The following is a 25,899-nucleotide window of genomic DNA, read 5'->3' as shown; positions in this document are numbered from 1 at the left end:
GAAGAATGAAAGGTAACCTCATTGAAACATAGAACATTCTTACAGGTCTTGACAGGGTAGATGCAGGGAAGATGTTTCCCCTGGGCTGGAGAGTCTAGAATCAGGGGTCACAGTCTCAGGATAAGGGGTCGGCCATTTAGGACTGAGATGAGGAGAAACTTGTTCACTCGGAAGGTGGTGAATCTTTGGAATTCTCTACCCCAGAGGGTTGTGGATGCTCAGTCGTTGAGTATATTCAAGTCAGCGATTGATAGATTTTTGGACTCTAGAGAAATCTAGGGATATGGCGATGGAGTGGGAAAGTGGAGTTGAGGTAGAGGATCAGCCATGATCTTATTAAATGGCGGAGCAGGCTCGAGGGGCCGAATGGCCGACTCCTGCTCCTATTTCTTATGTTTTTTTTTCTGGTGCTCAAACCCAAATACCCAATAGGACCAGGTTTTAAAGTTTTTCATTATTAGGAGCTGACAAATATTCAGAGGAAAATGACCACAAACTGTTTCTATGAATCTCCCCTGCAGTATTCAACTTATATTTTACTATGTTAAAGGTGCTATATAAATGCAAGTTGTTGTTGACCCTAAACCTCTCTCTCTCTCGCTCTCTTCCTTTAAGTCGCTCCTTAAAGCCTACCTCTTTGATCAGAACCTGCCCTAATATCTCCTTATGTGGCTCGGTGTTAAATTTTATTTGATAATCGCACCTGTGAAGTGCCCTGGGGTGTTTTGCTACGTTAAGGGTGCTATATAAATGCAAGTTGTTTTATAAGGAGATTTGAATAGTGCTTTGTATGTACAAGAACACTAACCCCTCTCCTCCTTCAAAGTCACGATACTGGTATTTTTCTTAAAACAATTCAGATGCGAATGTATTTTTAAATTGTCATTTTGCTAGTTGTTTCTTTGAAAAAATATCTTTATTGAGTAATTGATTGATGGAGGGACTCCCAATGGCCTTTCAACTCAGGGATCTCTGTTCAAATCCACTCCATATTAATAGACAAAGGGTCCTCTTTGGCTATGAGGGTCTGGTGTGAAATGGAATTGGTTAGTCTCAGCCCGGTTAAGTGTGTCTGGGCCCATCAGACGAAAGGGTGCTTAACCTCACTCCGGGGAAGGAGGAAGTGAAAACTGGAAATATCGCACTGCCAATGGGATCAGTGTCTCTCGATCTACTCTACCTCGACCCATTCAATTGGAGACAAGCCCCGACTTGCACCTCATCACAATTGTTCCAGATCTTTCCGTGATCTCAGTGACCACGAGATTCATAGTTGAGAAACGCCGGTCTTTGTTACAGTGACCTCTGGCTGGTTCCGAGGGTTAAACCCAGATGTGAAATTGGAACACCGTAGGACTTGGGCTGAGAGGACTTTGATGTGCTCAGTCCTTTAAATGACCCAGCTAGCCACGAACTTGGCATCTTGCTCAAAAGGCCACAATTTCTGGGAGCCCGGACAGGAGTTGTTTTGGGGATAGGGAGGGGAGAAACCACATTCAAGTTGGATCTGGTCATCATCTGAAGTCTGAACGCACAGATTCCAGCGGAGCGTGCTAGACAGTAATCAAGAGGAACCCTCGCCATCACAAAGACCACCTACTTCCACCTCCGTAACATCGCCCAACACTACCCCTGTCTCAGCTCATCTACTGCTCAAAGTCTCAACCATACCTCCATTCTCGATTATTCCAACGCTCTCCTCGCTGGTCTCCCATCCTCCATAAAGGTGTGCTCATCCAAAACTCTGCTGCCTGTGTCCTAACGCGCACCAAGTCCCCTTCAGCCATCACCCCCTGGTCTGGCCACACCTCGATTCTACCATTCTTGCCCCACCCTATCTCTGTAGCCTCCTTCAGCCTTGCAATCCTCCGAGCTCTCCGCGTTCCTCCAGTTCTGGCCTCTTGCGCATCCCTGACTTCCTTCACCATCGGTGGCCGTGCCTTCAGCCGCCTGGGCCCCGAGCTCTGGAATTTCCTCCCCGAACCTCTCTGCCTCTCTCTCCTCCTTCAAGACTCCACTTAAAATCTACCTCTTTGACCAAGCTTTTGGTCACCTGTCCTAATGTCTACTTCTTAAAAGTTCAGTATCAATCTTTCGTCGGATTACGCTCCTGTGAAGCGCCTCGAGACGTTTTAACCGTGTTAAAGGCGCTATATCAATGCAAGTTGTTGTTGTTTCCCTCTCTGGGCCGGAAGCGCGGAGGTAAATCGCAGCACCCTTACCACTGCGCTCTTTGAGACCAGCTCAGTCAGCACAGAACAACGATCACCCTTGCAACGTTTCCGGGACGTGCGGGTCAGGTACTGACTGGATACCCTGAGCTGAACCACCTGGTTAAGGTGGGGTTGTGGGGGGAGGAAAGGGGGATTCCCGAGCCCGAGAGCCTTAACTGGCGTGGTGACATCAACGGTCCTCCCATCACAGGAGTGCGAGTTTGCACATGAATATCACCCAGTGCACAGAATCATAAGACATTTGCGGCACAGAAGGAGGACCATTCGGCCCATCGTGTCCGTGCCGGCCGACAAAGAGTGATCCAGCCTAATCCCACTTTCCAGCTCTTGGTCCGTAGCCCTGTGGGTCACGGCACTCTAAGTGCTTTTTGAATGCGATGAGGGTTTCTGCCTCGACCACCCTTTCAGGCAGTGAGTTCCAGACCCCCACCACCCTCTGGGTGAAAAAAGTTCTCCTCTAATCCTTCCACCAATTATTTTAAATCTATGCCCCCTGGTTGTTGACCACCCTGCTCGGGGGGGAAATAGGTCCTTCCTAAACACTCCAACTAGGCCCCTCATTATTTTTTGTGCACCTCAATTAAGTCTCCCCTCAGCACGAAATGATTTTTTTTAATCCCACTCACAGCCAGCCAACCAGAACACCACTTGAGGAGGTTGCGCTGTTAAATACTCGGAGCACACAAAGCCAGCCCGAAATAAAGGAATATTCTTTTACCTGTCGGCGCTGACAAAAACAATCTCAAACTTCTGTCCCGTCTCTTTGATTTTCCGATACGTCTCCACTAGCACACGAGTGAGGCTTCTGCAAGGAGGGCACTGTCGCAAAAGGAAGAGAATTAATGCAGAGCACAGCTGGCTCCTGTTACTCTCGCCTTCAGCACTGACACTGGACACGCTTTCTTACAACATGGTACTCGTTACAAACATTCTCCCCCCCCCCCCCCCCACCCCAGAACACTATTAATAAAAGTCACTTATCCTCTTATTCTTGTGTTTAATGCAACTTTCCACATCTGGCACAGGCAACCACCTTGTCATAGGGTATTGTACTCTCAGATTTATAATAATTACCCCCCATAGGGGGACCAGCTCGGTGGTGATTTCCCATGGGTCATAGATATTGCTGGATTGTGTCCAATGTCTAATTAACCCCCACCCCCCCCCCCCCGACTTCCGTCTCTGCAACTTTCTTTCCAAAGGCTATGACTCCATCATACATTTTTTCTTACGCAATGAAAATGGCCTCACCCCTCCTCTCTACCTCTGTAACCTCCTCCAGCCCTAGAAGCCTCTGCGCTCCACCATCGGTGGCCGTGCCTTCTGCTACCTAGGCCCAATATCTGGAACTCCCTCCCTAAACCTCTCCGCCTCCCTCTTTCCTCCTTTAAGACACTCCTTAAAACCGACCTCTTTGACCAAGCTTTTGGCCACCTGTCCCAATATCTCCTTATGTGGCTTGGTGTCAAATTTTATTTGATGACACTCCTGTGAAGTGCTTTGGGACGTTTTACTACTAAAGGCGCTATATAAATGCAAACTGCACTTATCAACTCGAAACGGTCCAACCTTTGGCCCTCTTTTAACAATAAAATTTCTTCAGCCACCAATCTGCTCAATCACACCCTCACTACCACTTTTGATGCCCTCGTCCCTATTAAAATGATTACTCTCTCCCACCCTTACTGCTCCCCCGCTCTAACCCTCATCTTCGCTCCCTCAAGTCAAAAGGGCGCAGACTTGAACGGATGTGGCAAACAACTGGTTTAGCCATTCACCTCCAGAACACATAAAACACTATCGGTTCTTCCTCTTGTCTACAAAACTGCTCACAATTCCAGGATCATTCTGGAATGCAAAACTAACCCCAGGCTTCTATTCTCGCCTGTTAACCATCTCCTTAAACCCCTCTCCCCAGTCTCCACCACACTCACCTCCAACAACAAGTGTGAAGAGCTCATGGACTTCTCTGCCTCAAAGATTGAGACCATCCGATCAGTTGCCTCTGCCAGTTCCCTTCCTTCCACTAGCCCACAGGGCCAAACTTCATCTGCCACTCTTACCTGCCCTAGCCGTAAACTCATATCCTTTTCTAGTTTCTCTTTGATCTCCCCAAACTCATCTTGTCCACGAGACCCACTTCCTGCTCCCTTGACCCTATTCCCACTAAACTGCTGACTGCCCAACTTCCTTTTCTGGCTCCCATGTTAGCCGACATTGTGAACAGTTCTCTCTCCTAAGGGACTGTCCCCCTCTCCCTCAAATCTGCTGTCATCACCCCTCTCCTCATAAAACAACCCTTGACCCCACTGTGCTTGCTAGCTATCGCCCCATCTCCAACCTCCCTTTCCTGTCCAAAGCACTTGAACATGTTGCCACCCAAATCCATGATCATCTTTCCATGAATTTAATGTTGGAATCCCTTCAATCTGGCTTTCGCCCTTTGCCACAGTACCGAAACTGCTCTCATCAAAGTCACAAATGGCATCCTTTGTGACTGTGGCAAAGGTAAAGTATCCCTCCTCGTCCTTCTCGACCTGTCTGCAGCCTTCGACACAGTTGACCACTCCTTCCTTCTCCAACGCCTTTCCCCCAACGTCCAGCTGGGTGGGACTGCACTCGCCTGGTTCCATTCTTATCTATCTAATCGTAGCCAGAAAATCTCCAGCAATGGCTTCTCTTCTCACTCCCACATCGTTACCTCTGGCGTCCCCCAAGGATCTGTGCTTAGTCCCCTTTTATTTCTCATCTACATGCTGCCCCTTGGCGATATCATCCGAAAACACGGAGTCAGTTTCCACATGTACACAGACGCTCGCCCTGCTTGCTCTCTAAATTGTCAGATTGCTTGTTCGACATCCAGTATTGGATGAGCAGAAATTTTCTCCAATTAAATATTGGGCAGCCCGAAGCCATTGTCTTTGGTCCCCGCCACAAACTGCGTTCCCTAACCACTGACTCCATCCTTCTCCCAAGCATCTGTCTGAGGCTGAACCAGACTGTTCGCAACCTAGGTGTAATATTTGACCCTGAAATGAGTTTCCAGCCACATATCCGCGGCATAATTAATACCGCCTTTTTCTACCTCTGTAACACTGCCCACCTCCGCCCTGTCTCAGCTCTTCTGCTGCTGAAACCCTCATTCATCCCTTTGTTACCTCTGGACTTGACTACTCCAGCTCACTCCTGGCCGGCCTTCCACATTCAGTGTTTTAGCTACGTAAACTTGAAGTCATCCAAAACTCAGCAGCCCGTGTACTAACCCGCACCAAGTCCCGTTCACCCATCACCCCTGTGCTTTCTGACCTACATTGGCTCCCAGTTAAACAACACCTCAATTTCAAAATTCTCATCCTTGTTTACAAATCACTCCATGGACTTGCCCCTCCTTATCTCTGTAATTTTTTTCAGCCCCACAACCCCGCAAGATGTCTGCGCTCCTCAAATTCTGGCCTCTTGAACACCCCTCATTATAACTGCTCAACCATCGGTGGCCGTGCCTTCAGCTGCCTGGGCCCTGAGCTCTGGAACTCCCTCCCTAAACCTCTCGGCCTCTCTTTCTTCCTTTAAGACGTTCGTTAAAACCTACGTCTTTAAACAAACTTTTGATCATCTGCCTTAATTTCTTCTGTGGCTCGGTGTCAAATTTATCTGTTTGTCTGTAACACTGTTGTGAAGCACCTTGGGACCTTTTACTATGTTAAAGGCACTATATAAATAAAAGTTATTGTTATATTTCTAAGGCAATTGGGTCAATTCTGTATGTCTAGTCATGGGTAACCATGGTCTACTAGAATTTGCTTAGTTGCCCAGAGTTTGGGGGGATTTTATTGGCTCTCCTTGTAGTTAGTGGTATTCGGGGACGGTGGATGGTGCAAGTTGTAAGTTGTTGGTGGGATGAGTTTGATGGGTCCTGATGAGTATGATGAGTCACTTTTCCTTTCAGGATGCCCATATTACTGGGATATATTTCTATTGCTCATGTGCAAGCAAATTAATCCACTGTTGTGGACAACACAGCCCAGCACGAGGGGCCCTTACTGAAAGTTTGCTGTATCTTGGAAGGATGGGGTCGCAAGGGCCAAAGGGGATCCTAAATGTACCTTCTGATACTCGATATCGAACGTCACATTGGCAGAAGCCTGGGAGGGGATCAGTGCTGACCTGTCCGTCAGAGAATGACACTCGGTGTAGCGGGCAGGGAAGAGCGAGAAAGGCAGCAGATCATTTTTGTTTGTTTTGACACGAGGGTAGAATCTGGGGTTGGGAGTGAAGTCCGGTATAGTCAACAACTGGTGTATAGTCATACAGCACTGCCTGGTCTCCAGTTGTCTTGGACCCCCTTGCCACTGGACCAAGACCTTGCTTAGCTAAGCCCGTGAGGTAGCCAGTGTGCAACGGCCACCCCACGTTAAAATAACTCACGCACCAGGCATCTTCCACCCTTCAATATGAAGTTCAGGACCTGGAACGTCAGCACCCTCATGGATTAAGAACTCGTTTTTGGAGTGGAAGTAAGTCTTCCTTGATTTCGAGGGACTGCCTATGATGATGACGATGAGTCAACAACTAGTAACAATCACCCTTATACTCATACCACGTCGAATGACCACCCCCTTCTTGGTTCGTATGGGAGTAACAAAGCAAATCAAAGGTCAATATCTAAGTTGGATATCCAGGCCAAAGCTTCCGCTGCAACAGCGTGGGTGAATTGTAGGCTGCCTGTGACTTCCCTCTGAGGGCAGTGGTCAATGATGTGCTCCAGGGTCTGATCAGGGAGGATGTTTCCCCGGGCTGGGGAGTCTAGAACCAGCGTCTCAGAATAAGGGGTCGGCCATTTAGGACGGAGATGAGGAGGAATTTCTTCACTCAGAGGGTGGTGAATCTTTGGGATTCTCTGCCCCAGAGGGCTGTGGAGGCTCAGTCTTTGAGTATATTCAAGGCAGAGATCGATAGATTTTTGGATATTAAGGGAATCGAGGGATCTGGGGATAGTGCAGGCAAGTGGAGTTGAGGTCGAAGATCAGCCACGATCTTATTGCATGGCGGAGCAGGCTCGAGGGGCCGAATGGCCTATTCCTGCTCCTAATTCTAATGATCAGGAGCTGCACAGTTGCATGATGGGGATACCTTAATCTTCCGTCTCTGGAGAAGGTGGCAGCATCCGACACAACCGATTCTGAGGCGGTTGATGGTTGTCCGTTGTTTGTGAGGAAGGTTTGATCCTTCAGGTTGTACTGTGTGGGTCCTCGGTGGGTGACCGTTCTTCCAAGCATTTCGCCACCTGCGGCAGGTAGCGGAGAGCTGCTGGAGCTGGGGGGACTGGACGCCAACACAGGTCAGCGCCTTCAGGAGAAAACCGAAGAGGGGTGGGTGGCGGAAGAATCTGTACGCATCATAGCGAGGCCCATTCTTTCGCACCCGACGGCCAGTCACAGAGTGCTATTGGCAAGACTTTGGATATTAAGCGAATCAAGGGATATGGGGACAGCGCAGGAAAGTGGAGTTGAGGCAGGAGATCAGCCACGGTCTGAGTGAATGGCGGAACAGGTTCGAGCTAAAAGCAAAAAGCAAGGCGTGTGCGACGCGACCCTTACCCAATGTGCAGAGAAGTAGACCCCAACATAACTGCCATCCAGGCCACTGCTGTCCACCATCTGCCCGTTGTTCTTAATCAGAAACCCTGCCATCACCTCAGCGAAGGACTTGGGGCCCCAGGGAAACTCTGACCCTGTTCAAGGTAACAAAATCGGTTAGTGTGCTCACACAATGTATTGAAGACCGAGGCACCTTGCTGCGTACCCATTGGCGGTCTGCAAGCTGGGTGGGTTATAATCCTTACCTAGAGGGTCGTCTCGGATGATCAGTTGTCCATTCCTGCTGACAATCCTCCCCGTGCTGCCTTCTATGAATATTAGCGATGGAATATTGGTCACTTTATACTTGCTCCATAGCTTCACCTGAAATGGAAGGAATGGGAAAAGAAAAATCTGCTCAGCTGAATATTTAAGTCAGTAAACGCCCCCTTGAAGGCCCTCCCTCTTTGAGGGGGGCCGGAAACAACGCGCTCACAAAACAAAAGAACATAACAATTAGGAGCAGGAGTCGGCCATTCGGCCCCTCGAGCCTGCTCCGCCATTCACTCAGGTTGTGGCTGATCTTCGACCTCAACTCCACTTTCCCCATATCCCTTGATTCCCTTAATATCCAAAGTCTTGCCAATGGCAATCTGTGACTGGCCATTGGGTGCGAAAGAATGGGCAAAGATTCCCATTAATTTCACGTCCCTCCCCACTTCAATTCCCAGTCATGGGAACGGTACCACAGTGGTTATGTTACTGGACTAGTAGTCCAGAGGCCTACACTAGATCTGGAGACGCGAGTTCAAATGGCAGCTGGGGGAATTTAAATTCAATAAAAAGCTAGTGTCGGTTAATGGTGATCACGAAACTACCGGATTCTCGGAAAACCCCATCTGGTTCACTAATGTCCTTTAGAAACATAGAAACATAGAAAATAGGTGCAGGAGTAGGCCATTCAGCCCTTCGAGCCTGCACCGCCATTCAATATGATCATGGCTGATCATCCCCTCAGTACCCCTTTCCTGCTTTCTCTCCATACCCCTTGATCCCTTTAGCCGTAAGGGCCATATCTAACTCCCTCTTGAATATATCCAATGAACTGGCACCAACAACTCTCTGTCAGGGAATTCCACAGGTTAACAACTCTGAGTGAAGAAGTTTCTCCTCATCTCAGTCCTAAATGGCCTACTCCTTATCCTAAGAATATGTCCCCTGGTTCTGGACTTCCCCAACATCGGGAACATTCTTCCCGCATCTAACCTGTCCAGTCCCGTCAGAATCTTATAAGTTTCTTTGAGATCCCCTCTCATCCTTCTAAACTCCAGTGAATAAAGGCCCAATTGATCCAGTCTCTCCTCATATGACAGTCCAGCCATCCCTGGAATTAGTCTTGTGAACCTTCGCTGCACTCCCTCAATAGAAAGAACGTCCTTCCTCAGACTAGAAGACCAAAACTGAACACAATATTCCAGGTGAGGCCTCACTAAGGCCCTGTACAACTGTATTAAGACCTCCCTGCTCCTATATTCAAATTCCCTAGCTATGAAGGCCAACATACCATTTGCCTTCTTTACCGCCTGCTGTACCTGCATGCCAACTTTCAGTGACTGATGAACCATGATACCCAGGTCTCATTGCACCTCCCCTTTTCCTAATCTGCCGCCATTCAGATAATATTCTGTCTTCGTGTTTTTGCCCCCAAAATGGATAACCTCACATTTATCCACATTATACTGCATCTGCCATGCATTTGCCCACTCACCTAACCTGTCCAAGTCACCCTGCAGCCTCTTAGCGTCCTCCTCACAGCTCACACCGCCACCCAGTTTAGTGGAGGAAATCTGCCGCCCTTACTCGGTCTGGCCTGTTGGTGACTCCAGACCCACAGCAATGTGGTTGATTTTTAACTGCCCTCTGAAATGAATTTAAGAAAGGATATACTTGTTTTGGAGGCAGTTCAGCGAAGGTTCACTCGGTTTATTCTGGAGATGAGGGGAGTTGATTTATGAGGAAAGGTTCCGTAGGTTGGACTTCTATTCATTGGAATTCAGAAGAATGAGAGGTGATCTTATCGAAACGTATAAGATTATGAGGGGGCTTGACAAGGTGGATGCAGAGAGGATGTTTCCACTGATGGGGGAGACTAGAACGAGAGGGCATGATCTTAGAATAAGGGGCCGCCCATTTAAAACTGAGATGAGGAGGGTTGTGAATCTATGGAATTCGCTGCCTGAGAGAGCTGTGGAAGCCGGGACATTGAATGGATTTAAGACAAAGATAGACAGTTTCTTAACCGATAAGGGAATAAGGAGTTATGGGGAGCAGGCAGGGAAGTGGACCTGAGTCTATGATCGGATCAGTCATGATCCGAGGGTCCGTACGGCCTACGCCTGCTCCTATTTCTTCTGTTCTTTTTTTGGAAGGCGGCTCACCATCACCACCTTCAATTAGGGATGGGCAATAAATGCTGGCCTTGCCAGCAATGCCCACATCTCGCGAATGAATAAAAAGAATCAGCATCAGTTTGGCATCTTGCAACTCTCCTCTGCTTCAAGCCCACGGTGGTTACTCCTACAGACCAAATTCCCAATCCGAGCTTAATCCTTACAGCCCAGCTCCACAAGGCGGGTTTAATTTTCATTGGAGTTGGGGGATCAAGGGTCTTTTTTCCACAGCAGTGGATAGTTGGGTGTCACGAGATTTGTGCCCGTAACCGTTACACACAAAAGCTCCCACGTCAGTTCGGTGGTTCGGCAGGGAAGGGAGAGAGACCTTGAGCGGGGACATTGCATTGCCTTCACAGTAAAAGGAGAATTTAAAAAAAAAAAATAGATAACAAGTTAACTTAAGGAGGCCCTTCAACCGGGGAAAATTATTTTTGACAAAGACGAAGACTCCCACAAGTGCGCTAGGAACTGCGTTAGCCCCTCAGTAACTTTGGGTTGGCACCAAATGTAAAGTAAAGGAAGAAATTGTTCATATATTCAACAATGTAGACAAATGAGGGCGAGTTAGAAGATCTGCTCTAACACCTAGAGTACAGAGTGTCATGGTGAGGCCTAGAATCAGGCTGTGCCTGCTCTAATGAGCAGGGAATTTTATCAGGGAAGGAAACTGTTAAGTATGCAATAAAGGTTCAAACTGAGTACTGTTTAACTAAATAAGGTACAACCTTGGCTCTGCTTTATTTAGGCCCAAAGTGCCTGCGTCTCAGAATGGCTGGCCTTTTATACCTGAGCAGCACCATGTGCGTGCTGCTCAGTGGCCTCCAACAATGACGCCATCTGGTGGCTACAAACCAAATGTACATACATGACAGGAACAAGAGTTTTTTTCTTTGCGAACCATTATATGGATATATATCCTAATATATATCCCCTGAGTCAGAGGGTTGTGGGTTCATGTATAACACTGGGGACTTGAGCGTTAAAATCTAGGCTGACACTCCCAGTGCAGTGCTGAGGGAGCGCTGCACTATCGGAGGTGCCGTCTTTCGGGTGAGACGTTAAACCGAGGCCCCGTCTGCTCTCTCAGGTGGACATAAAAGATCCCATCGCACTATTTCGAAGAAGAGCAGGGGAGTTATCCCCGGTGTCCCGGCAAATAATTATTCCTCAATCAACATAACAAAAAAAAACATATTATCTGGGTCATTATCACATTGCTGTTTGTGGGAGCTTGCTGTGTGCAAATTGACTGCTGCGTTTCCCACATTACAACAGTGACTACACTTCAAAAGTACTTAATTGGCTGTAAAGCGCTTCGAGACGTCTGGTGGTCGTGAAAGGCGCTATATAAATGCAAATCTTTCTTTCTTTAATAGCTGAACCCTCAGTGTACTCGTCTAAAAAAATCCATTTGAAAATAAATATACATATAGGTATACACACACAGGTACAACGTCCTGTATCTGGACTTGCCCGAAAACCAGACATTATTTTTAAAAAGCGTATTGCAGATGGAGTGGTCCGACGTGTGATCAGTCCGAGCCTTGCCGAATGACCCTTGACTCCGACCCACGTGTTACCTGGCCCAACCCAACCCAACCCACGCTGTTTTAATGTCTGACTCGAAATCTGGAAAAATACGAAAACCGACATGTCCTTGGTCTCGAGGTTGTGTCTGTAGTGATATATATATATATATACACACATTATACACACAAATATATATGTAATATATGTATATACACAATATGTATAAATAAAATACATTTATATATATATATATGTATAAAATAAAATACATATATAAAATATATATAAATAAAATATATATAAAATATATATAAATAAAATACATATAAATAAAATACATATATAAAATATATATAAATAAAATACATATATAAAATATATATAAATAAAATACATATAAATAAAATATATATTCTAAAAGCCCACAGTTTATGCCAAATTAACATTTTATTGCATCAGGGATAAAAAGGGAAAATGGCTGCCTCCTCTGGTTGCTCAGCTCGTTAATCTTCCTTGTTGCTCGGTGACACAGAAGGCCCCAGGCTCAAACCCTGATCTCAGTTGGGGCGCGACAAGGTCAGCATCGGCCTTCAGGACCCCGTCGGTTAGGAAATCAAACAGATTCTGGGCACCGCACCTCAAGAAGGGGGAGCCGTGTAGATTCACCAACAACAACTTGTATTTATATAGCGCCCATAACATAGTAAAACACCCCAAGGTGCTTCACAGGAGTATCATAAGGCAAAGAAAAATTTGACGCTGAGCCACATGGGGAGAAATTAGCGCAGGTGACCAAAAGCTTGGTCAGAGAGGTAGGTTTTAAGGAGCGTCTTGAATGAGGAAAGAGAGGTAGAGAGGCGGAGAGGTTTAGGCAGGGAGTTCCAGAGCTTGAGGCCTAGGCAACAGGAGGCACGGCCACCGATGGTGGAGCGATTATAATCAGGGATGCTCAAGAGAGCAGAATTCGAGGAGCGCAGACATCTCGGGGGGTTGTGGGGCTGGAGGAGATTATTGAGATAGGGAGGGGCGAGGGATTTGCAAATAAGGATGAGAAAATTGAAATTCTAGAATGATACCGGGCTAAAAGTGTTAAATTAGGGCAGGTTGCAAAAATCTGGGTTGCATTTCCCCAAGTACAGAAGATTGATCTGATCAAAGTGTTTAAAATGATAAACGGATTCTATAGATTTCCTCTGGGGGGGGGGGGGGGGGAAATCCATAACCCGGGGGGGGCATGACATTAAAGTTAAGAGCTGAGCCATTCAGGAGTGACATCAGGTTGCACTTTTCCACACACAATATAGCAGAAGTCTAGAATTCCCTCCCTGTGCTTTGGAGGCAGGGGGTCTATTGAAGCGTTCAAGACATTTTTTTGGTTTGGTAAGGGTATCAAGGAATAGAATCATAGGTTACAGCACAGAAGGAGGCCATTCGGCCCATCGAGCCCGTGCCGGCTCTCTGCAAGAGCACCTCACAGCAAGTCCCACTCCCCCGCCCTTTCCCCGTAGCCCTGCAATTTTTTTCCTTGGTACTTATCCAATTCCCTTCTGAAAGCCACGATTGAGTCTGCCTCCACCACCCTCTCAGTCCGTGCATCCCAGATCCTAACCACGCGCTGCGTAAAAAAAGATTTTTCCCATGTCTGCCAAACACCTTAAATCTGTGTCCTCTGGTTCTCGACCCTTCCACCAATGGGAACAGTTTCTCTCTCGATCTACTCTGTCCAGACCCCTCATGATTTTGAACACCTCGATCAAATCTCCTCTCAACCTTCTCTGCTCCAAGGAGAACCACCCCAGCTTCTCCAGTCTATCCACGTCACTGAAGTCTCTCATCCCTGGAACCATTCTGGTAAATCTTTTCTGCAAACTCTCGAAGGCCTTCACATCTTTCCTAAAGTACGGTGCCCAGAATTGGACACAATACTCCAGTTGACGCCAAATGAGTGTTTTGTACAGGTTCGTCATAATTTCCATACTTTTGTACTCTAGACCTCTACTTATGAAGCCCAGGAGCCTTTTCAACTGCTTTCTCAACCTGCCCCGCCACCTTCATGGACATGGAAAGCTTGTAAATGGGATCAAGGTGTAGATCAGCCATGGTCTGATAGAAAGGTGGAGAGAGCTGGAGGGCCTGTGTTAAGATGGTTTACTCCTGGTTCCTATGTTTTTAAAAAAATACCGGAATTCTGAAATAAATTAAAAATGCAACTGGGGAGAAAAAAAAAGAGACAGGTTCAGAATTTCAACATGTTGTAGGAAACCTCTCCCATCTCTCTCTCTCTGATGCTGACTGACCCGAAATATACTTGCAGCGTTTTCTGTTTTCTATTTAGTTTCTGGCACGGCTTGCCTTGGCCGAGGAGAGAGTTGCTGATGCTGGGGAGTGCGAGCAGTCGGGGCGTCTGCTGTACAGGCCTGGTCCTGACAGTTTTACTGTCCATCCTGGCTCTGCTCTGCTCCACAACACATGGCGTCAAGTGTAACTGCCACATGGCAACAGAACAATGTTATCCTTTCTCTCCCGCCTCCCCCCATCCAATCAATGGGCCATCACGTGTAGTAACGCCGCATTAAATTACACTTAAAAGTCCCGCAAACCAAAACAAAAAAGAATAATTCTCTTCCTACAAGTTTCACTCGAGATCTGATAATGATGAGGCTTAATGAAAAGTTAAGAACTCTGCAACCATAAAGGGTGCACATTCCAGCTGGGCCCTCGCACTAAACAAGCAACAGAAATTACAGACAGATGTGCGAATTCGTAATTCCCCTGGAGGTGACGTTTAAAAGTTATAAATGAGACAAACCTGCGGATACGCAGCGTGCGAGAACACCGTGGGCTATTCAGCCCCGTGCTGCATTTCCTTATTTTAAAGAGGTCTTTTGAACTCATCTTAACGCAGTGAGCAATCCTTATACTCGCTAAGTAAAAGCACCCCTGCCTCCCCCTCCTCCCCCACACACAAATAATCTTAATGACCAAGGTTACAAGAATGTATGAATGTTTTCACTTTCCCAGGTCATGGTCAGATATACAGAATTGCAGACTGGATCAACTGGGCTTGTATTCACTGGAGTTCAGAAGAATGAGAGGGGATCTCATAGAAACGTTTAAAATTCTGACGGGTTTAGACTGGTTAGATGCAGGAAGAATGTTCCCAATGTTGGGGAAGTCCAGAACCAGGGGTCACAGTCTAAGAGTAAGGGGTAAGCCATTTAGGACTGAGATGAGGAGAAATTTCTTCACCCAGAGAGTGGTGAACCTGTGGAATTCTCTACCACAGAAAGTTGTTGAGGCCAATTCACTAAATATATTCAAAAAGGAGTTAGATGTAGTCCTTACTACTAGGGGGATCAAGGGGTATGGCGAGAAAGCAGGAATGGGGTACTGAGGTTGCATGTTCAGCCATGAACTCATTGAATGGCGGTGCAGGCTCGAAGGGCCGAATGGCCTACTCCTGCACCTATTTTCTATGTTTCTATGAACAGGCGAGGTTACATGATGCGTACGTTGCGGGGTATGGTTCGACACACTCAGTGGGGCGACTGGTTGCCAGGGCCGGTCCCCATCAGAAGTCCCAGGTCTCATGGGGCAGGGGAAGAGAGAAACTAGTTAGAGAGACATTGACGGAGAGTGAGGGATTATGTTGGGCACTGGGTCCCTCAGTGAGGTCCATTGAGAAGTTGGCCTGAGGACCGAGGTAAGGGTAGGGTAGCCTAATGGTTATGTTACCGGAGTAGCAATCCATAATGATCCAGAGATCCGTGAGTTCAAATCCCACTATGGCAGCTAGGAAAATTTAAATTCAGTCAATTAAATAATTCTGAAATAAAAGGCTAGTGTCGGTAATGGTGGCCGTGAAACTATCGGATTGTTGTAAAAACCCAATTGGTTCATTAATGTCCTTTTGGGAAGGAAAACTGCTGTCCTTTCCCTGTCTGGGCCTATATGTGACTCCAGACCCATGCTTGACTCTTAACACTGGAATTCACTGTGAAACCTCTCCGCCTCTCTATCCTCCTTTAAGATGCTCCATAAAACCTACCTCTTTGACCAAGCTTTTGGTCACCTGCCCCAATTTCACCTTAGTAACATAGAAAATAGGTGCAGGAGTAGGCCATTCGGCCCTTCGAGCCTGCACCGCCATTCAATAATGGCTGATCATTCACCTCAGTACCCCTTTCCTGCTTTCTCTCCATACCACTTGATCCCTTTAGCCATAAGGGCCATATCTAACTCCCTCTTGACTATATCCAATGAACTGGCATCAACAACTCTCTGCAGCAGGGAATTCCACAGGTTAACAACTCTCTGAGTGAAGAAGTTTCTCCTCATCTCGGTCCTAAATGGCCTACCCCTCATCCTTAGACTGTATCCCCTGGTTCTGGACTTCCCCAACATCGGGAACATTCTTCCCGCATCTAACCTGTCCCGTCCCGTCAGAACCTTATACGTTTCTATGAGATCCCCTCTCATCCTTCTAAACTCCAGTGTATAAAGGCACAGTTGATCCAGTCTCTCCTCATAGGTCAGTCCAGCCATCCCTGGAATCAGTCTGGTGAACCGTCGCTGCACTCCCTCAATAACAACAACGTCCTTATGTGACTCGGTGTCAAATTTTTTCGTCTTATAACACTCCTGTGAAGCACTTTGGGACGTTTCACTACGTTAAAGGCGCTATATAAACACAAGTTATTGTTGCCCTCTGAAATGGCCTAGTAGGCCACTCAGTTGTATCAAAGGACAACCAGCGATGGGCAATAAATGCTGGTCTTGCCAGCGAGGCCCGCATCCCAAGAATGAATAAGAAAAAGCTGCCTGGGGCCCAGCAAGAGGCCCAGACTCCTGCTATCCTCACTCCAGGTATATGCAGCTTGTGAATCACTTGCTCTACTCACACAGAGAACACAACCGGCGGATCTAGGGCCCGGGGGTTGCCCAGTCTCGGAGGATGCAAATATCCCACTGGCAGTGGCCACTGGAAGACCAGAATTCAGGAAACCAGTTGTTACCCTTAATTGGCAGCTGGGCAGCAGAAACGTGGCTCAGGGGCAGCTTGCTCAGACATAAAGCTCTCAGTGCAACGTGGCAAAAAAAAAAACACAGTTCTTATTTGGAACTCTGCTCTGTGTCATCTCATGCAGGCTGGTGGGGGGGGAAGAGTGGGGGGTGTTATAATATTAATCTCAGAGCAGCAGGGTTGGGGAAAACACATCAGAAGCCAGGGTTCCTGCTCCTCATCGCAACCCAGCAGCAACGCTTGAATGGAAATGCGAGTGTGTGCAGTTCTGCACTGCACTCAGCGGTGAAGCCCCCCACTGCGAATAGCATGCGGATGCTCATCGTCAAGACACGCCTGTGTAAAATGGCAGCTTGGGCAAGGTGCAAGAGAGCAACTGGTGCCAACTGAACCATAAGTGCCGGTGTGGCTCAGTGGGCAGCACTCTTGCCTCTGGGTCAGAAGGTCGTGGGTTCAAGTCCCACTCCAAAGACTTGAGCACATAAATCTAGGCCGACACTCCCAGTGCAGTGCTGAGGGAGTGCTGCACTGTCGGAGGTGCCGCCTTTCGGATGAGACATTAAACTGAGGCCCTGTCTGACCACTCGGGTGGAAATGACGGATCCCAGGGCACTATTTCGAAGAAGAGCAGGGGAGCTATCCCCGGTGTCCTGAGGCCAATATTTATCCCTCAACCAACATCACAAACACACATTACCTGGTCATTATTGTTATGTCTCGAATAAAGCAATGTGACCGAGTACTGTAGACTTGAGTAAGTGTGACCTTAGTCTCTTTATTCTGACTCGAGTGCTGGCACAGCATGGGAGGCCTGCTTATATACAGTGTTCCCAAAGGGATGCTGGGACCCCTTGGGACTCCAGCAGACGCGCCCTCCGGTGGCGGTAGAATGCAGGTTACATGGTGTTACATACATAACACTTATCGCATGGCAGTCTATGGGAGCTTGCTGTGCACAAATTGGCTGCCGCGTTTCCTACATTACAACAGTGACTACACTTGAAAAAGTCGTTAAAAGCGTTATATCAATGCAAGTCTTTCACGCTTTGCTCCACCAATAAATCAGCACCTTGAGGTGTGTGGGGAGCGGAGAAGACAACTGATGAGAAAAATTAAACTGGCAAAAAGGCTTGTGACTTAAATATCCAATACACCCTTTCTGCAACCTCTCCCACTGCTGCCTATTCCTGCACCAACACTGCATTCCACCACAAATTAGTTACAACTGTTCAAAGAGCGTGCTTGAGACAACTCGGGCTTTGAATTGCAGAATGCTCGGGTTTCGGTTCCCAAAACTGCAATTACATCGCACCTTAGCCCAAAACCTAAAGGCACTTCACACATACCATGAATTAATTTTATTTCAGCAAATAGAATTATTTTGTGAACCAACCCTCGTATTCCCAGACCAGAGCCCCATTGGCTGCTATCAATATTGAAGGGTATCTGTTAATGCAGTTAAATGTAAGCTACTGCAAGCGGCGGCCCCTGGATAGCGAGGCGGCGTACCACGGCAAGGTACAGCGCGAGCTGGTGCAGCAGGGCGACGACGGTGAAGAGCGACGTCATCAAGGTCCAGGTCGGTGATTGGAGCGCGGGCAGATTCAGCAGGAGCGGCGAGGTCGGGGCGAAGGAGCGGCGAGAGACTGTAGAGCGACGTGATCAGGGCCCAGGAGAGGCGCGAGTTCGGGGCCCAGAAGAGGCGAGGGCCCAGGGGCAGCACGGGCCCAGCCCACACTGTGATATGTGTGTGCGCACTGGGTCCGTGCAGCAGAGCAGGTCTCCGGTCGTCTTTGCCACTGGACCAAGACCGAGCTCTGTCAAGCCCCGTGTGGTGGGCTGGTGTGCAACAGCCACCACACGTTAAAAAAATCCACGCACAGGCATCTTCCACCCTTCAGGATGTAGTTCAGGACTGGAACATCGGGTCCTTCATTGAAACACCTGTGAACTCATCCCTTTTTGGTGTGGAAGCAAGTCATCCTCGCTACAAGGGACCGCCTATGATGATGATAATGATGATGATGATTGTGGATCTGGCCGTGTGCGCAAACAGCTCATTTGTTTCTGGTAGCATTGGTTGAGGGTGGATCCTTGACCAGTACAGCAGGCAACTCCCTGTTCAAATAGTACCACTCAATCTTTAACATCCACCTGAGCCTCAAAAGGCCTTGGTTTAACGGCTCTGCTGAAAGACGGCACCTCAGATAATGTAGCACTCTTAAACGAACTAGCCTACAATCTGTGCTCAAGCCTTGGAGTGAGACTTCAGCATCCTGGAGGTAGTGGTCCCTCCCAGCTGTGCGATGGTAGAAAGGTTGTTGCTTTTTACATAGTTCCACTAGGCGAAGCATTTACCAGTATATTTTAATGCATTTGTTTGAGAAGATTAAAGCTGCAGGCTGCACAGTCACTGCAACATTACTGTTCCTTGGCCCCTACACTGCGATCTATGGATAGCAGGAGCATGTGTGCGCACTAGGTCCGTGCAGCAGAGCTGGTCTCCGGTCGTCTTGGGTAACCCTTGCCACTGGACCAAGACCGAGCTTGGTCAAGCCCCGTGTGGTGGCTGTTGTGCAACGGTCACCCCACGTTAAAAAAATCCACGCACAGGCATCTCCCACCCTTCAATATGTAGTTCGGGGCCTAGAATGTCAGGTCCCTCATTGAAACACCTGTGAACACATCCTTTTTTGGTGTGGAAGCAAGTCATCCTCGATACGAGGGACTGCCTAATACTAGGTAGAAAGGGGACTCGCAATGGGACAGAAAGTTGGGGGAGATAAAATAGAATATGAGCGCTACCCTGCAAACACTTCAGCACTCCTGGCCGGCCTCGCACATTCTACCCGACGTAAACTTGGTCACCCAAAACTCGGCTGCCCGTGTCCTAACTCGCACCGAGTCCCGCTCACCCATCACCCCCTGTGCTCGCTGACCTACATCGGCTCCCGGTTAAGCAACGCCTCGATTTCAAAATTCTCATCCTTGTTTTCAAATCCCTCCATGGCCCTCGCCCCTCCCTATCGCTGTAGTCTCCTCCTGCCCCACAACCCCCCCCACCCCACCCCTCCCCTTCTCCCCCCTCCCCAGATGTCTGCGCTCCTCTAATTCTGACCTCTTGAGCATCCCTGATTATAATCGCTCAACCATCGGTGGCCGTGCCTTCAGCTGCCTCGGCCCCACGTTCTGGAACTCCCTCCCTAAACCTCTCTACCTCTCTCTCCTCCTTTAAGACGCTCCTTAAAACCTACCTCTTTGTCCAAGCTTTTGGTCACCTGCCGTAATTTCTTCTTATGTGGCTCAACGTCACATTTTTGTCTTAAAGCATACCTGTGAAGCGCCTTGGGACGTTGTACTACGTTGAAGGTGCTATACAAATACAAGTTGTTGTTGTTAATAGCCACACAGGCAGCAAGCCAGGAGCAGGTTAACCAACCGTCCATGGTCTCTTGGCCAGGGATAGCGCGTGGTAAGGGTTAACAGCGCAGAGGAGCAGGGAGCTGAAATGAAAGTGCTGTGAAAGGTTTGCTCCACACGCCCAGACATGTGTCAATTTTGAAGCAAACTTGACTGCAGCTGCTACCCGCAATAATGAGTTTGGCTCATACCCCTGCGGCAAGTGCCAATGCCAGCCTTTGCCAACAGTGTTCAGGGAGGGATGGCTGGCAGTGGGAAGGGTGAAAGAGGGGAAGCAGAAAAACTCCCTTTGTTGTCTGTGTACCGTGTCTTTCCTTGGGTTATCCGGTCACGATACTGGGAGCTGAAGGACCCAGACGGATGTTTAATGGGACATGATCTGATCGAAAGGCAGGGCAGGCCTCGAGGGGCTTAACGGCCTCCTCCTGTTCCGTCGATGTCCTCAGGTTGATTCTCAGAGGCAGCAATACAGAGGGTTCCTGAAAGCCGGCCGCGCAGCTCACAGGGAACGTTGCCGCTCGCACTGCCAGGAACACGTCCGACTAGAGCTGGTCACCTCAGCTCCTAAGTGGAGCGTTCCAGGAAGTGACCTTGTCCGAATCCTCACCAATACACAGCAGCGCACCTAGAAAACGCACACTCAACTTTTCTTGTAAATTAACAACTTTTCTGCTCTTACAACAGCGGCCAAGAGAGCCGGCACTAATCAGGCTTGGGCCTGCCTTATCCCCAACCAGCCTTACAACCTCCAGAGGAGAGGCGCTTTTCATCGCACCAACAACAACTTTAATTTATATAGTGCCTTTAACATAGGAAAACGTCCTAAGGCGCTTCTCAGCAGTGTTATAAAACAACATTTTGATACCGAACCACGTAAGAAATTAGGGCAGATGACCAAAAGCTTGATCAAAGAGGTAGCTTTTATGGAGCGTCTTAAAGGAGTAGGGAGAGGTAGAGAGGCGGAGAGGTTTAGGCAGGGAGTTCCAGGGCTTGGGGCCCAGGCAACAGAAGGCACGGCCACCGAGGGTGGAGCGATTATAATCAGGGATGCTCAAGAGGGCAGAATTGGAGGAGCGCAGACATCTCGGAGGCTTATGGGGCTGGAGGAGATTACAGAGATAGGGAGGGGCGAGGCCATGGAGGGATTTGAAAACAAGGATGAGAATTTTAAAATCGAGGCGTAGCCGGACTGGGAGTCAATATAGGTCGGCGAGCACAGGGGATGATGGGTGAACGGGACTCGGAGAGAGTTAGGACACAGGCAGCCGAGTTTTGGATGAGGTCAAGTTTACGGAGGGTTAGAATGAGAGAGGCCGGTCTGGATTGGGTTCAAATCAGGGTTTCCAACCTTCCAGGATTGGCCTGGAGTCTCCAGGGATTGAACATGAATCTCCAGAACAACTGCTGGAGGTGGTACAAGGGGCATAAAAAAAAAGTGTTTCCCCCCCCCCGACTTTCCTTTGAATATTTCTGTTTATTAGCTGCAAAAGACATTTGGAGATGGGGAAACAAAGCCATTTTGCCTGACAGTCACTGATTGGTTAATGACACGCCTGCTGGCTTTCCCATTGGCCATGGGAAAGCGGGGCCTCGGGAGGATGGACGAGTCGGGCAGCCAATGGCGGGAGAGTGGGGGCGGTTCGGTTAGAGGCAGGAGGTCATGTGATGAAATCCCCAAATTTGTCCAGCTTCTGTCGGCAGCCGGAATTCAAATGCATACCCAGAGGTGAAACGTGTTATCAATTTTCCCGTTAAGTTGCACGGACGCTGTGTCTGGAGCTCCTGCACACTGGGAATTTGAATGGACTGCACACTCCCCCCCCCAAAAAAATTAAAGGGAATATTCATCATTATCATCGGCAGTCCCTCGTATCGAGGATGACTTGCTTCTATGCCAAAAAGGGATGAGTTCACAGGTGTTTCAATGAAGGACCTAATATTCCGGATCCCAAACTACATGTTGAAGGGTGAAAAGATGCCTGTGCGTGGATTTTTTTAACGTGGGGTGGCCGTTGCACACCAGCCACCACATGGGGCTCGACAGAGCTAGGCCTTGGTCCAGTGGCAAGGATTAACCAGGACGACTGGAGACCAGCTCTGCTGCATGGACCTAACGTGCACACATATCGCAGTGTGGGCTGGCCCGTGCTGCCCCGTGCTGCCCCTGGGCCCTCGCCTCTTCTGAGCCCCAAACTCACGCGTCTCCTGGGCCCCGGTCACTTCCCTCTACGGACTCTCGCCGCTCCTTCGCCCCCTCCTGCTGTGCCCGCCCGCACTGCAATCAGCGACCTGGCTTCGCAGCCGTCGCCCTCCTGCAGCAGCACGCGCTGCTCCCTGCAGTGGTGTACCACCGCACGCTGCTCCCTCCAATGGCCCCGGTCTGCTGATGGTCTTGCAGGCTGGGACCGCGCCGATTTCCGGGCCAGGCCGCCGCACAAGAAAGACTTGCATTTATATAGCGCCTTTCACAACCACCGGCCATCTCAAAGCACTTTACAGCCAGTGAAGTACTTTCAGAGTGTAGTCACTGCTGTAATGGTTAACAAACTCCATAATCATGGTTAAAACGGTCCTGCTCAACTTATCCGAGAACATAAAGAATTTTAGGAGCAGGAGTCGGCCATTCGGCCCCTCGAGCCTGCTCCGGCATTCAATGAGATCATGGCTGATCTTCGACCTCAACTCCACTTTCCCGCCCGATCTCCAAATCCCTCAATTCCCCTCGAGTCCAAAACTCAATCGCTCCCAGCCTTGAATACACTCAACGACTCAGCCTCCATAGGCCCTCTGGGGTGGAGAATTCCAAAGATAATTGTGCGGAGGGGGGGGGGGGGGGGAAAAAAAGAGTGCCAATCTGATGGGCCGCTGTCAGAATCTCCTCACTTCCCGAGACAGAGGGAAGGTGAATGGTTCTGTTGAAACCTGTTCCCTTGAGGGCCGACATCCTTCAAATGTCAGTTGGAGGCCTGCTTTTGAACCGAGGCCTATCCAGTTGCTTGTCTGCTTGCCGACTGCTCATTCCAGCGTTGCTATAAAACAATTTGCTGGGTGCCTAACGTGGGAAGTTGGTAGCGCTTCTGAAACTACATTCTGGAGAGAGACAAGCGAGAAAATAATTAATCCCATGTAGAAACCGTATCCCTCAGGAAGCTGCACTGGGAGAGCCAGGGCCCCCCGTCAAAGTTCCTCGAGGCCTAATAAGTTGCGGAGAGGCCCGTCTGGATGCTGTGGCTTGTAACTGAGTTCATTATGCACCAGTCTTGGCTCGGCACTGCCCCGGGTATCAACTCCTCGGTGAGCAAGTTGTTTGAAGATACCCGCGGGCTGGTGCGGGCTGCAGGGACTCGAGAAACGTGCAGGTAATTGAGAACCATTTCAGCCTGCTGCCATTAATCCCTCAGCGCAAGGATAGAAAGCAGATGTCTCGGGTCCTAGCCCCGAGTCAGATTTAACCCTTTCACAACCATTAAGAACGTCAATGACCTTGCCACGGGACGGAGAGATGGCGAAGGCTAGGGAAAGAAATAGGAACATTTTGAACCCCCAGGAAGAGGGGTGGTTAAATATTTTAAGAACAGGAAACCCAACCCCATCCCGCCTTTAACAGAGACACGTTGGGCAAGCAATCCGCTCTCTGGAGGCAACATATTGTAAGGAGCTTGGGCGCGTCAATTTTAACGGAAGTTTTATTTTTAAACTTCTGCAGTGCGAGATTCTGGGACTCGTGAGACTCGGCAGATGAAACAACAACCTGCATTTATATAGCGCCTTTAACGTAGTGAAATGTCCCAAGGTGCTTCACAGGAGTATTATGAGATTTTTTAAAAAAGACACCGAGCCACTTAAGTAAAAATTAGCGTAGGTGACCAAAAGCTTGTTCAAAGTGGTCGGTTTTAATGAGCATCTTGAAGGAGGAAAGAAAGGTAGGGAGGTGGAGAGGTTTAGGCAGGGAGTTCCAGAGCTTGGGGCCCAGGCAACAGAAGGCACGGCCACCGATGGTGGAGCGATTATAATCAGGGATGCTCAAGAGGGCAGATTTAGTGGAGCGCAGACATCTCGGGGGGGATTGTGAGGCTGGAGGAGATTACAGAGATAGGGAGGGGCGAGGGCCATGGAGGGGTTTGAAAACAAGGATGAGAATTTTGAAATCGAGGAGTTGTTTAACCGGGAGCCAGTGTAGGTTGGCGAGCACAGGGGGTGATGGGCGAGCGGGACTTGGTGCGAGTTAGGACACGGGCAGCCGAGTTTTGGGTCACCTCTAGTTTACGTTGGCCAGAATGTGGGAGGCCGGCCAGGAGTGCGTTCAAGGAGGACTTTTTTGTCTTTACTTTCCCTCCTCTCCCAAAAATAGGCAAGAATCTCGAGACAGTCGAATTTCAGACACACTTCCTCTCCCCCCAGAGTTTGTCTGCAATTACTCACGGGCCTGTTTGATCCGTTTAACTGCACCATGCAATGTCATGACTCAATCTGATAGACTGTTGCCAAAATACAGCAGATAAATGACAGGGGATGAGGTGGTCCTTCGACCCTTTGTGCTTTTGTTGGTGCTAGCTCATCAACTGGCTTCACCTACTGCCCCTTTCTCCCCCTGTCCTCTCCTCACCTGGGTCACATACATTTCTCTCTTATTTTTATGCTCCTGTGTTATCCAAGACAGAGAGTGGAGTGGGGCGGGAGTGGAGGAATGGAGCGGGCGGAATAGAGACACGAAGTGGAGGGATCGAAAGAAGGAGGGGGCGGGAGGAGGGAGGAGAGGTCGGAGAGAGAGAGAGAGAGAGAGAGAGAGAGAGAGAGAGAGAGGTCGGAGAGAGAGAGAGAGAGAGAGAGAGAGAGAGGGGGGGAAGGGAGGAGAGAGAGAGAGAGAGAGAGAGAGAGAGAGAGAGAGAGAGAGAGATAGAGAGAGAGAGAAGGGGGGGGAAGGGAGGAGAGAGAGAGAGAGGGGGGAAGGGAGAGAGAGAGAGAGAGAGAGAGGGGGGAAGGGAGGAGAGAGAGAGAGAGAGAGAGAGGGGGGAAGGGAGGAGAGAGAGAGAGAGAGAGGGGGAAGGGAGGAGAGCGAGAGAAAGAGGAGGAAGGGAGGAGAGAGAGAGAAAGAGGGGGAAGGGAGGAGAGAGAGAGAAAGAGGGGGAAGGGAGGAGAGAGAGTGTGAGGGGGAAGAGAGGAGAGAGTGTGAGGGGGAAGGGAGGAGAGTGTGTGAGGGGGAAGGGAGGAGAGTGTGTGAGGGGGAAGGGAGGAGTGTGTGTGAGGGGGAAGGGAGGAGAGTGTGTGAGGGGGAAGGGAGGAGAGTGTGTGAGGGGGAAGGGAGGAGAGTGTGTGAGGGGGAAGGGAGGAGGAGAGAGTGAGGGGGAAGGGAGGAGAGAGAGAGTGAGGGGAAGGGAGGAGAGAGAGTGAGGGGGAAGGGAGGAGAAGAGTGAGGGGGAAGGGAGGAGAGAGAGTGAGGGGGAAGGGAGGAGAGAGAGTGAGGGGGAAGGGAGGAGAGAGAGTGAGGGGGAAGGGAGGAGAGAGAGTGAGGGGGAAGGAGGAGAGAGAGTGAGGGGGAAAGGGAGGGAGAGAGGTAGGGGAGGAGGGGGTATGGGGAGGGAGGGGGAAGGAGGTAGGGAGGAGTGAGAGGGGAAGGGAGGAGAGAGAGTGAGGGGAAGGGAGGAGAGAGGGGAAGGGAGGAG

General features: G+C 49.2%; 1 protein-coding gene across 2 annotated transcripts in view; it reads right to left on the bottom strand.

Annotated features, from left to right (window-relative positions):
* nxn (nucleoredoxin) overlaps positions 1-25,899 on the bottom strand; it is a 255,001-nt gene that overhangs the window by 69,742 nt on the left and 159,360 nt on the right. For both annotated transcript variants that reach the window (XM_070858054.1, XM_070858055.1), the window contains exons 2-4: positions 8,077-8,194; positions 7,832-7,965; positions 2,953-3,053 (exon numbers count right to left, since the gene is read on the bottom strand). In XM_070858054.1, coding sequence (XP_070714155.1) covers positions 2,953-3,053; positions 7,832-7,965; positions 8,077-8,194 — 353 coding nt within the window. The remainder of the gene's footprint in view (positions 1-2,952; positions 3,054-7,831; positions 7,966-8,076; positions 8,195-25,899) is intronic.

The sequence above is a fragment of the Pristiophorus japonicus genome, chromosome 16 (assembly GCF_044704955.1).
Source record: "Pristiophorus japonicus isolate sPriJap1 chromosome 16, sPriJap1.hap1, whole genome shotgun sequence".
NCBI classification, from domain to species: Eukaryota; Metazoa; Chordata; class Chondrichthyes; family Pristiophoridae; genus Pristiophorus; species Pristiophorus japonicus.
This window is presented reverse-complemented; position numbering and strand designations above follow the sequence as displayed.